General features: G+C 43.3%; 1 protein-coding gene across 1 annotated transcript in view; it reads right to left on the bottom strand.

Moving 5' to 3' along the window:
* The window catches only part of LOC147708874 (uncharacterized), a 166,060-nt gene that overhangs the window by 24,252 nt on the left and 128,378 nt on the right, over positions 1–13,430 (bottom strand). Inside the window, exon 6 of the mRNA XM_086925405.1 lies at positions 12,286–12,391. Within this exon, the coding sequence (XP_086781531.1) occupies positions 12,286–12,391 (106 nt within the window). The remainder of the gene's footprint in view (positions 1–12,285; positions 12,392–13,430) is intronic.

Raw genomic sequence — 13,430 nt, 5'->3', positions numbered from 1 at the left:
ACCCTCAGGTCATCTAAAGAAAAACCTTAAAAGTCCCACAAGGCACCCCTACTGAACTGTGGTTCATGACTGATTTAAAGTCAGCAAAACAATCTATTGATTTTCTAAAATTTGAGCCTATGCTGTAACCATATGAATATTAACAGATGTAGAAAAAATTTAACCCAATCTAGAGTGCTATTGATGCCCATGAAATTACAAGAGAAAACCAAGAGAAGCCAAGTTACTCAATCGCCAAATGTCCTTAAGATCCAGCAGTCGCCGCATCTTTTTTTTCCACCATCCCTAGTTTGATCCAGTGAGAAGTTTCTAAGATTAACTACTTGAGATTTTAACATTTATTTGCCCAGGTCACAAAGAGGATGATTAGCATTGTCATCTAAAATACATGAGACCAAAATTGTAATTCAATAAGGTTGCTTGAAACTTCACAATGGCCTCTTCATCATTTGGCCCAGAACACTCAAACAAATGTAAGAGCTTTTTGTCTGAACTAGTGCAGAAGCCTGTGAAAGTAGAGCCATCTCAATAAACACTGTCTTGAAAGTAGATGAGATCAAAATATTGAACACATAAGTATAAACATGGAAACGTTCAATCTGTTCTGATACTCAACTCTGTTCATACAGCTTTAGCTCTTTTCTCCTCAAGTGAGACTCCTGGACAAAGACCGCACTGCATACAAAAAGCTTAATATGCTCTAAAATCTTTGCTCTTTTAATTTTGTTCAGTAAACCGTTAACGTTCTAGGCACATACTTTTAGATGCTGAGCTATTTCACTGGTGAGAAATTGGATTCTTTTCTACTCTCCTGCTGTTGCTAACCATCTCTTTTTCATAAATGTGACTCTCAAATGGCAAAACAAAGGATATTCTTTGCCTTGGGAAAGCCTAGTACCTCGACTAATCTTTTTTTTATCACAAGCTTTTTTGCATTTTATAAAGACTACAGAAAGGAGTGCATTCGATAATAGCATGTGCATGTTTCAGGCAAAAGACTAAATTGTGTGTCGGAATTAAGTCTTTTATAAGGTTAGAGACACCCTGTAGTGTGGGAGACAAAAAAACATACTGTTACCACAATTAATGTAATGGTGTATATAAGAAATAGTAACATCAAAGACTGGAAATGAGGGTCCAAGGGAAAAAGTTAAAAGATCTAAACAGCGACAGAACTGGGTTAAAAAAATTACATTCTCTGGCATCATTAAGTGAATTGTCTACCATCATGTATACTCTTGTGCCTTGGTCCATCTGATGTATTAATGGGATTCTAATCACGAACACCCAGGTGGGCATTAAACAGATTTCACTACCATTAATTTATCGTTAGCTCCACAAGACTAATGCCTTATTCCTCATGCATTAACAAACATAGTATCTCTTTCAAATTCATTGGAGCTTGACACTTCGCGCTGCTAACATCACCATTTCCATTTACCATATATCATGTATTATGATATGGACTATTGCTCTACAGTAAAGCAGACCATGTGCTGCAAGTAGTGCCAGCTGCACCGTTTAGGACACTTTATCAGTGGGGACATTTCTGATTGAGTTAGGACTCTCGCTGCATTGGCAGCAACCTTGACATTATGGTTTCAGGGCATTTGAGTCCCCCTCTGAGATGGCCAGTTGGCCAGGGAGACTGCGAGGTTTGTTCAGAGCCAGGCCCGTTTTAAGTATATGTGGTGCTAGGAAATGCTTTTCAAGTTGTATGATTTACGCACCCTGTTCTGAGCACCTCTAAAGGTGGCCTTATGATGACGAGGCTGTTGTGCATATTTTGATTTTGCTAGTCAGATTTTGTTCCACCCTAAGCTCTTTGCCCCTAATGTTAGTGATTCTCAGGAGATTAGGATCCAATAGTAGTATGTTAAAATGATGGGCGTACAATGTGGTTGGTGCCAAATGTGCTTCTGTTACAGGCTGATGCTAAGTACAGTGATCACCAGTGGTCACTGGGTGTTTGTTTGTGATCTGTTTTACTTTGACTAATTGTGCTTTGTAACGGTTTTGACAGTGGTCCAGTTGGTCCTATTATATGTAAACATTTCCCTTGTAAATATTATCTTGTGCCAGGTGGCTTCATGTATACCTAGATGAAGGGCGCAACAAATACCCACCTCTCTTCCCGGACGGCACATTCGTTCCGATTTCCTCACCTGACGTCTGGAATAGGTGCCCCCTTTTAGTCCTTTTACTTCTCCTCACCACCGCTTTCCTAGTAACACCCTTCTCATATCCCCCCACACTCCTTCTCCTCATTTTCCCAACATGCCCACCACTCGAGTTAAGGCTGGAATTAACTGCTACAAAAACATTTATCCTCCCGGCTAGACTAAAGCTTCAGTAAAACGATTGAAGCATAACATTATTGAACGTTCCCTGTTTCCCTTTTTGTTGATCAATTTTACAATGGTCCTTTTGGGAGGCGCAAAAACGATTTCATTTTCTTCACTCACAACACCCCCTCTTGGTCCACTAGCTTATATAATTCCCTTAATGTCACCTCCTCCTCCTCTATCCCTCATGGTAAACGACTAAAGATTTCCCCCTCTGCGTATTTCAATGGCTCCCTCACATCTCAATCTATAACAATGGTACTGTCATGATCCAAGGCAAAGACACCTGTCTCTCTCTCTTTGACCACCTCTTCCCCTCCCTACTCCCCTCCTCTGTGACCGGGTTTTCCCCCGACTCTCCATCTAGCTCCACCCATTACTCCCTTTCTCCTCCTCTGACCCCCTACACTCCAATAGGCTGCACCCTTGGGAGGCACAGGTTGGCCCTCTTCCCTCCCCCTCCCTTGTGCCCTCCTCTCCCTTTCCTCCCACTTCACAGTATGCCCCCCCTTCATCACTTCAGCCTTACCACTAGCTAATCCGCTCCTCGTCCAATCGGCACCATCCAGGTACTCCGATCTCATCTCCTCCCCCCTATTCCTACCTGCTTCTCCCTTTTTTAGTCCACCCCTCCTCCAACCTCCTCCCCCAGCTAACTTTCCTTATGCTTCCCTCATTCCTCCCTCTCCCCCTCTTCTCTACCCCCTCCTCCCCTCGCTTCTTACCCCGATTTCACCACAATCCCATTGCATCTCTCTCTCCTTCCCCCCACTCCGCCAGCAATGCTGTGCTACCCCCTTTCCCCCCTTGGTAACCCTTTCCATCTCCCTCCATCGGGCCCAGCAGAACCATTTCCTTTCTTCAACTTCCCCTTCTCCCAACCCCCCTCACTCTGCCAGATGCCCGTTCTCTCACAGCCACCTCTCCTAGCCAACAAAACCTCTCCAACCACCTCTCCTCTTTTCTTACCAAACCTCCTACACTCCTATGACACCTCACAGTCCTCCCCTCTCCCTCGCCTTCTACCCCACCACCTTGATCCGCACCCATCTCCCCCTAAATATGTCCTTAATTCCTTTCCTTCGTGCAACGCCAACAAAGACAAATCTCCCTTCACCTCTGATAAACCAACCCCCGCTCTCAACTTCCACCTTTCCCCAACCTATACCCAAACTCTCCTCCTGTCCCCCCTCCTCGCCCTTCCTTCCACCACCAATTTCACCCCCTCCTTTTGCTATAGAGACACCCAACCTTCCGTGCTCTGCCCTACTCTCTCTTGAAAATAAGCTAGGCTCCCTTATCATCTCCATCTCCCAGCTTGTAGCTTCCATTTCACTTTTAAGCTCCAAGATTTCCACTTTTCCATTCCCCTTAACTCCTTTGGAAAACTCTCACCTTCCCACGAGATGCACCTCGCCCCTCACCCCATAAGCCTGTTGTCTGCAAACATCGTTCACTCACACAAGCCCTTGAACGCCACCCTTCTTCAACTTGCATCTCCGAGTAACCCAACTATCTACACTATTCCGACCATCTCTTCTGTCAGAACCAAGCATCCACCTAAACCCTCCCGTGCAGCCCCGTATAAGTACAATATCCCTATTACCCTTCTTAGCCCAAGTGCCCCCGTCACCAAAACAGTCTCAACAGAGCTGCGCTGTCTGCTCCACAACTGCAGATCTGCAATAAAACACAAACTCGAAATCTCTGATACCATCACCCTTCCCAATATTGACATGTTCTTCCTAACAGAGACCTGGTTCAACGATACCTCTCACTCTATGTTTGATCTCCTATTACCCACAGGCTATTCTATTTTTAGGAGCGACAGACCTATCAAAGTTGGGGGAGGTGTTGCAGTCATCTTTAGAAACTCCCTTCAACTTAAGGCTTCTCCCATCAGCGCCTTCCGCACTTTTGAATGTCTATCTCTTGAGCTTCAACTACACCAACGCTTACCCCTCACATTCCATGTCATTTACGGCCCACCTGGCAGCGGCCCTTCGTTTATGGAGGAACTCACTGACTTCCTCAGCGACCAAAACTCGCAAGTGACAATCAGACCTTTGTGGGTGACTTCAATCTCCACTGGGCTCGCTGAAAGACTCTTGCGCGAACTTGCTGGCCACCTTCCTCTCTACAAACGATCTTATCCAACACTGCACAGAATCAACACACTCTAAGGGCTCAATCCTGGACCTTGTTATTTCCAAAGCAGGCATGCTTTCCATCGCTACCCCTATTCACGTAGACTGGTCTGACCACCTCCTCATCCCATTCTCTCTTCACCTAGCACACTCTATAACTCTTAGCCAACCTAAGAGGGCTACCTCCTGGTTCAGTGACACTAAAAATATTGACACCGTTTCCCTCTGTGAATCAGCTTTGCTGTCACTTCCTAGTCTAGACCCGAACCTAGATGTTGACGATCTCACCTCCCAATGCCTCTCAGTCCTTGCAGTCGAAATCAATAACGTCGCTCCTATCCAAAGCAAAAAGAAAAGGCCCATTCCTTCAGCACCTTGGTTCAACAAATCCTTCTATGAAGAAAGGAAATACCTAAGACTCCTGGAGAAACAATGGAGGCAAGCGCCCTCCACCGATAATTTGGCCACGCTTCGTTCAGCAAGATCGAATTACCACAAGCACATCTTCCTTGGGAAAGCATCACACTTCGGAACTCAGCCAAAAATAGACCCAAAAAACTATTTGATCCCATCAAGAACACTAACTGCTCCAAGTTGGAGGATTCTACAAAGAAAGCTGCTGATTTCGCTGTATTCTTTGACGGAAAAGTGAAATCACTTGTGGATAAGGTCGCTCATCCTACCCCTCCAGAGGAACGCAAATCACTAGCCATTTGGCAGAACTTCAACCCCATCTCTGAAGATGTCCTCCTCAAGTGCATCCTCGAAACAAAGCCCTCCAACCATTCTCTTGACCCCATCCCTAGTGCCATTGCCATTGACTACTATACCCATTCTCTTCCCTATTGGACCACTCTGGTCAACCTCTCCCTCTGCAAAAACAACAGTTGATGGACTGAATGCAGAACAATGTCATACATTCACCCCAGTGCAGAGATCTGAGCCTAAATCCATTGTTTTTTTGCTCACCACACCACCTCAGTACAGACATGGACATATGCAAATCAGCCTTGACCCTGTGCCTCATGGGAACAGTCCAGCCCGAACTGCCAAGCCATGTCTTCCCTGGACCAGAATCAAGCATCCAAGGACCGGTGTTTTGCCATTGTGCAACATTCCATCCATCATCTTGTGTGTTTTGCTATTCAACCTCTCCCTCTGTCAAGGCTCCCTTCCTGTTCCCTTCAAAACTGGGCAGGTCACCCCTCTGCTTAAAAAACCCACTGCTGATGCGAATGACCTCAACAACTTCCGCCCCATCACTAACCTACCCTTTCATGCGAAGATCACAGAAAGATGTGTTGCGAAACAACTCTCTCGTCATATCAAGGACAACGATCTTCTTGACAATTTTCAGTCCGGCTTCATCCAAAACTGCAGCACTGAAACAGCCCTGCTGCAAGTGATTGATGACACGCTGCGGATGCTCGATTCGGAGGGGGTCTTGTCTTTTAATTCTCCTTGACCTTTCTGCAGCCTTTGACACTGTCAATCACAAAACCCTCCTCAACACTCTTCAACAGAGAATGGGCATGGAGGGCACTGTGCTTAAATGGTTTGCTTCCTTCCTCTCTGATAGATCTCAAATGATCAAAATAGCGGACAGTCTTTAACCTCCTTTGGCGGTGGGTCAAGGTGTTCCTCAAGGCTCTATACTTGCACCCACATTGTTCAATCTCTATTTGGAACCTCTGTCTCCTAAGTAAATCCGGGGTCCACTATCATCTCTACGCAGACGACACTCAAATCTACCTCAAGGTTGCCTCCACTCACGCCCTCTCCGTCCTAAGCTCTACTCTGGACTCCATTCAAATATGGATGTCACAACATCAGCTGATTCTGAATCCCTCCAACACTGAATTCCTCCTCCTCTCCTCCTCACTTTCTCCTCCCCCGGTTCAATCATGGATGGACCAGATGAATCTGCTGAACAATAAACCCATCATTGTTGACTGCGCAAAATCCCTTGGTGTCATACTCGACACAAAACTCAATCTACTCTCCCACATTAATTCAATTGCAAAGTCTGCTCGATACCAACTGCGCCTTCTTTGGGGGATTCGTCGCTTCTTCCCGGAGTATGACCTTAAAAACCTGGTCCAATCGCTGGTCCTCTCCAGACTGGACTACTGCAATTCTCTTCTTACTGGCCTCCCCAAATCCCACCTGTCCCCCCCTTAAGTCTATTCTCCATTCAGCAGCTAGTTTCATTTATGGGGCCAAAAGAAGCGACCACATCACACCCATGTTATCCACCCTCCGCTGGCTTCCCATCGAGGCAAGATCTATCTACAAGACTGCCTGCATCACCCACAAAGTCTTGCACTCCTCCTCTCCTCGCTACCTGGCAAATAAACTGAAACTCTCCGGGGGCTCTAGACCTTCATGAAATGCGGAAAATCTACTGATTGAACCTCCCACTTTCAAGAAGGAAAGATCAATGGCCCAATCCTTTTCAGGCCAAGCAGTGAGAATCTGGAACTCACTTCCGCCTCCGCTCCGGACCACCACCTCCTCCCAGGCCTTCAAAACTGACCTTGAAGTTCTCCTCCTTCAAAGACACTTCCAAACTTAATTCATGCCCTCTCTATTATCTGAAGGAAGACCTTTTAGTATAGTCTGCCATTTATTGCAATATTACCCTTTTACCTGTGTTTGGTACTCCTTTGTAACATGCACACGTCACTTTTCTCTTGTAACACACTGTTTGCTACTTCTTACATTTTGTTTGCTTTCGATACTTGCACAAGTGCCACCATTGCCTACGTAACGTTTGTTCTTGTGTTTGAGTGTCCTCCATTTATTGTAGTATTATACCTCTACTTGTACTTTGTACGCTTTTGTAACCTGCACACATGTCACTTTTTCCTCCTGTAATGCACCGTTTGCTACCGCTTGTATTTTGTTTGCCCACGATTGTCACTTTTGTCTCATGTAATGTAATGTTTGCTTTTGTAATTTGTTCACTTGTAATGTTCTCATGTATCATTTCTGTTCCTATTGTGAAGCGCTCTGACACCTTCGGGCAAAGTCTGTGGCTCACTGGTTAGAGGCGGCAGACCCGAGAACAGAGGACGGCCCGGGACCAGGGTTCGATTCCCGGCGCGGCAGGTTTCTGGACCAGGGTCAGCGGACTCGATAATTCTCTCGCCTCGGTGCCCACTCTGATCAGCGTTCACACTCGGCAACTCTGGGCATTAGCTTGCCTCATCTTCACTAACGGCCCCACCAGACCGCTGGGGATGCCTGGTCTCACCCTGGAGATACCCATTAAGGGACCATCTCTCAGGGAAGCCAGGAAGGGTTTCGCAGCGGTCGAAGTGCCTTGGGACCCTCCGGGTAAGTAGTGCGCTATATAAATGCCTATACATTTACATTTATATAAAAACGCATAAATAAAAACTTGCAAGGACGCTGGACGGTACTGCATAGTCATTCAATTTATTTTATTACTTTCTTTGTCACAGCCTTCCACTATCAATTGACCTGAGTTGTGAAAACAATGGTTGGTGGTCATCGCACACCTTGTGAATTTTGCGAGTCTACGTGCGGATTGTAAAAGTCGGGGTTCCTTGTAATTCTACTTACTCTCATTTTTAACTGCGCAAGGAAACAGTGTAACTACAGGCGACATGCGCAGTGCAGTTAGGTGCTCTAAACCTTTCAGGCACTACAGGTAGCCTCCTACGGGGCCTCGCACAGGTGTACCGCATTAGTGCTGAACTTTGTACACTATTTAAAAGCAGGCTGCACCGCCCGTTCGGTACCTCCGGCTGCAGCTCCTGTACCACAACGGGGTACTAACGGATAGGTGAGTAACCAGCGCACAGTTAAGCTCTGTGTGTGTGTTTGATTACAGCAGATGCCCCTATATCATTAGAAAGGAATGCCTTTCTTGTCTTTAGATATAACCCCCTATGTTCATTGGGCTCACTATTGGTTCCTCCACGAGGACCGATTTACAACATGAGTCACACTTACATAATGGATAGCGATCTGGAGAACCCCTTATCCGCTTGTTAGACCTTGCTATCCATCAGCTCTCCTCTGCGGAGCGGTAGATACACTTTGTGAAATGAGACCAGTCTCAGTATCCTTTGACCGGACCCTCTCCTACGGCGGCTCTTTGTCTCTGTCTCCTGCTCTGACTGCCACCTTCACAATAATGGTACGTAACTGTAAATATGGTTGTCCATCTATTATACAGGCTCAACACTGCCCAGCAGACAGAGTTGCCTATACTTACAGACTTTTTTCCCTAACTGGAGTTTCACTGTACTATTTCATGTTTGAATCTTTGGACATTTGCCTATGTTTTTCTGTTTAGTTCAGTGTCAGCAAAATTACACCATTGCATGATAAATGACCTTGTTTTTTCTAGAGCGGGGCTCCCTTCACTGAGCTGTCACCAGGTAGACATGCAGGTTAATATCCAGAAATGTGGGTAAGTTTCTCCCGCATAGCAAATGGTTGCTTATAGGATATGTACTCAATCCTTTTATTACAAATTCACGATGAGTGTTACTTATGACGGACCACCTTTCTAACTTGGTACATGTTTGTGTCTATTTATTTCCCTGTAGGTATGTCCAGTAATACAGAAAAAGACATCGGATTACTGGTTTAGTATTTTTTTCTTACACATTTTTTCACTTTTAGCAGCAGCTTTTTAGTTCCTTTCTGGCCCCGACGAAAGCCTAGATACGTATCTAGAACACTGAGGCTGAAACATGTTGACCTTATGTCAAAAACCCAGCAGTTTAATTCCATACTGCTGTTTGCACTGCTTTTTAACCCTACCAGTGTGAGCAAGTGAATAAAGATTGTCTGTTTTGCTTCCAGTAGGTAGTATTAATTCACCTGTTTTTGCACTGCATTTTCATTTAACGTGATCCTCCATGGGATTTTAGCATCCCCGTTAGCGTTGCATCTGCTACACAAAAACATCCCTGAGCTCCTTCCTTACATTGAGGGAGTTGTAGCCCTCAGTGGAACTAGGTTTTCCACTGGGAGGAGAAACCCATATGATAAAGTATGTCACCTATGGTGAGTGAGGGTATTCGTCCTTAAAGGGATCTCTCCCCGTGGGAGATTTGGCGTCAGAATTCATAATATTGTAAGTATTTGTCACACATCACTCTCACAGACCCGAGGATTTGTTGTGTTATTTGTATGTAACAAAAATGGAGAACGTCCCACCTGGGGGAAGATACACAGCGATGTAATATGAAACCCCCCTCCTTTCCCCAACTTTCATCATATAACTGTATCACACGGTTGTGCTTTGCTTGGAACAGGGATATTGGCATGTGGGTAAAACGCACATAAAGGACAACACAGATCATATGAGGTGGGTATCGTGTTAGGGAAGAAACACCCCACACAAACTGAAAAGCTGAAAAATAAAATAAAGCCAGTTAAAGAAAAGAAGAGTAGTTGCTGCACACAGTTTTTCGAGAAGCATAATATTCTGATCACCAAAGCTTGAAACACTCTTAAAGATGGCTCTTTGCTTTTCACATTCAAAATGCCCCTCCCAAGAGGAAAGGCATGTGTAAGTAGAACAATATTGTAACTTTTGGGATCCTACTGTTCAACCTCTACTTCCAGATGTAAAAGACTACTGATTCTGTTGGGCTAACCCTAATTCTTTTCACACATAGATTTGAACTATATTATATTTCTAGGACGTTTCTGTAATCTCCTCATTCTTTCCAATGGCTGAAGCTAAGATTAGCAACACCGTAATTAAATTCCGCCTTCTTTCTGTTGCCAAGTACCTTCACCGAAAGAGCTTGGTTAGACAGATTGTCAAACAGTGCCTTGTAGGAAAAAATAGGCACCTAGCCCCAAAATATTTTTAGGAGGGGCAACTGTTGCACACTGGCAGGAAGAGTCTCAAGCTAAAAACCTTTTTTTTTGTGCTCAAAACGTGGAAACACCAGCACAAATTAAGCATTGCTTTTTCCACTTGCGCTGGTATCGGTAGATAGTTATGTTACTTGGGGCCGGAGTTAGATCTTGGCTGACGGGTTACTCCATCACAACAGTGACAAATATCCCATCTGCCGCAATATAAATCCCATTATATCCTATGAGATTTATTATTTCGGCGGACGGGATATCTGTCACCGTTGGGACGGAGTAACGCGTCCGCCAAGATCTAAATCAGGCCCTTAGTCTATTGCCTTGTTAGTGGAACAGCTGGGAAATTCAATTTATCAGTAAAGAAAGAAGCAATTTCCAGCACAAATCTATTTGCATAGTGGAAATGCAAAAATATTAACCCAGAAGAGGGGACTGTGCCGACATTTTGTAATATAAGATTGTGGTGAACTTTTTAAGAATAGATTTATTTATTTATTACTTGCGCTATGCACTTTCCATAGATGAAATCTTGTTTACAGCTCAGTACAACCCTATGAGATATGATTAGTTGTCCCCCATTCTAGGGCAGAACACTGAAAAAGGCATGTGAATTTTCTGTATTTTTATTGCATGATATCAATGTAAATATCGATATCCTCTTAATCATCATTTATATATTAATGTGTAAATGTATTATGAGGGTATTTTACTATTATTATTTCACTTTCTCCTCCTTAAAATTTCGTTTGTATGTATTTTGATTGTAATTTTGGGGTCATACTGACCGAAATAAAGTTTATATGATGATTAACCCAGAAAGGCTGCAATGTCACTCATCTGGCAATGATTTTGTTTCAAAGAAAAAAAAGTTGCATTTATTTCTGTGAAGCAGTACAGCATTGATCCTGATGTGCTGGGAGCTTTCTTCCATTGCATGGTGTTCATTGATGGCCCTAATGGCTGGCCGGGTTTGGAAACACCAGCGTCTGAAGGCCGTCCTAAATAGGGTGGACCTTCAGATGTTCTCACGTTGGTAGCACTGTTGGGCGTCAACAGGTTGTTTCCAATTGAGGAGCCTCTAGAGACTCCACTATCAAAGACAAAACTCTTCTCTTGCCTTTAAAAGAGGCATAGGAACTGTGAATGAGGCAGATGGGGGCATCTCCTGAGTTATGCCAGAAGTTCCGCATCTGTTACAACCTGAAAGATTCTCCAACCCCAAGTATTGTTTGATGCATATTTGGGCTTAAATTAGAAACAAAGATTGGCATTTGAATATTTACAAAGACACAACTTTTTCTCGTTTTCTGGAGTAGAAGTAAATAGATGCTTATTGACAACTGTAAGAAACAAGTGCATCACTTTAGTACAACCTGTGAGAAAATGTAATGTCATACCAGTAAGTGCAGGATAAAACTATTTGAACAGACAAAGTTGAAGGAAATGCATAAAACTCCACAGAGGCCGCCATAATAAGGATTTTTTTGCAAGACCTTGATTGCATCATAAAAAAACTATGCACACCCTTAAAGAGAAGTATTTCCTGCTCACATGCTGGGGACATGGTTGATTAAGGGTGGTTTTACTTAGTAAAACCACTACGGCAGTAACTGAGGTGTGTGTCAGGAACTCCCTCATCTAAGAGTCACTTTATTCCAGTGAATCTTAAGTGAGAACTACTGTCTATCATCAATAAATAAGCCTGCTTTTAGGGGATCAATATTGTGGCATGAGGAACCTCCTTCACATTTCATTAGAGTAGTCTAGGTCACATATTTGTGAATCAAAGATCCAGTATTACATGACCCACCCATATAATGATTTGCTAATGGATGGTTTTGATCACTTAGGATGAGAAGAACCACAACATAAAGGAGATTCTACACATAAAATATCACCATGAGTTCATGTATTAGAACACTCACCCGCTTGTAGATTTCCTCTCTTTTTAATTTAATTCTTAATAATTGTGCTTCATCAGATAATTGGTTTAATTCTTTTCTTAGTGCTTCTAGTTGGTGTTGATGTTCCCTGTACAACACAGAGTGAGAACAAAAAAAAGAACATTTACATAAGATGGACAGACTTGATAAGTTATAGATTAGGTTAATAAGGTCCATTCTAAGGATCCTGATACAGAACAGAAAAGGTGGCATGCAAAGCATCAAGTGCAGGCAATAGGTGAAACTAGATATGTTAATGTTTGTGGTGTTCTAATTACTTTACAATCTCACAATCCACAACATTTATGTGCCTGAACAGTATGGCTATCTTTGATCAAAAGAATGGAGAAATTATATTTAAAAATTCTGGGAGACATAGAAACTTGGTGGCTAATATTCTGAAGGCATTTTGCAGCAAGCAAAAAAGGTGTAAATATATTTGATCCCATTGTTGCTTACTTAAATGTGAATGGAAATACAGAAGCCCCTTCATCCTTCATATGGATGCCCACAAATTAATACCGTACTTGGCACAAATGAATACCCCACTTGGAAAATGCCTTAAACAAAAAAGCCAAACACTGAGGGATCTTTGTGACTTCATTGCATCTCATGAAACTTCCCTCAAACCTCAACCACGAGTTTTCGACTAAAGAGAGGCTCAGTTTCTTTTCATTCTTTTTTTTACATTTAGATCTTAAAATGGGGCATCTTTTACATTTATTTGAGAATTTTGTAGATTCAGCCCCCTTTCGTCCCAGTGTTTTATCCATTATGCTCTGAGTTCAAAATCATTATTTGTTTAGTCTCTTCACTTCAATTTTGCTGGCTGCTTCCAATATTCTAATAAAAGATTAAATTGTCTTAACGTTATATTTCAGACTTTTACTTCCTCTGGTACTGCATCTCCTTCCTGCCTTCAACATCAATCTGATTTTCCCCTTCATCCCTTTTTTAGAAGATGTTGATCTCTTGATCACCATTTAATCAGGGCTCCTAAGCAATGGTCGAAACATATGAGTGCTGTCTATCAGTTCTAACCCTTATGTAGTTAGACAGTATGTGGCTACCTGCTCTATTTCCGTCAAAACTATCTTTAATTTGGTTGTAACTTTCTCGGTAAAGCA

The sequence above is a fragment of the Lissotriton vulgaris genome, chromosome 6 (assembly GCF_964263255.1).
Source record: "Lissotriton vulgaris chromosome 6, aLisVul1.2, whole genome shotgun sequence".
Classification (NCBI taxonomy): domain Eukaryota; kingdom Metazoa; phylum Chordata; class Amphibia; order Caudata; family Salamandridae; genus Lissotriton; species Lissotriton vulgaris.
This window is presented reverse-complemented; position numbering and strand designations above follow the sequence as displayed.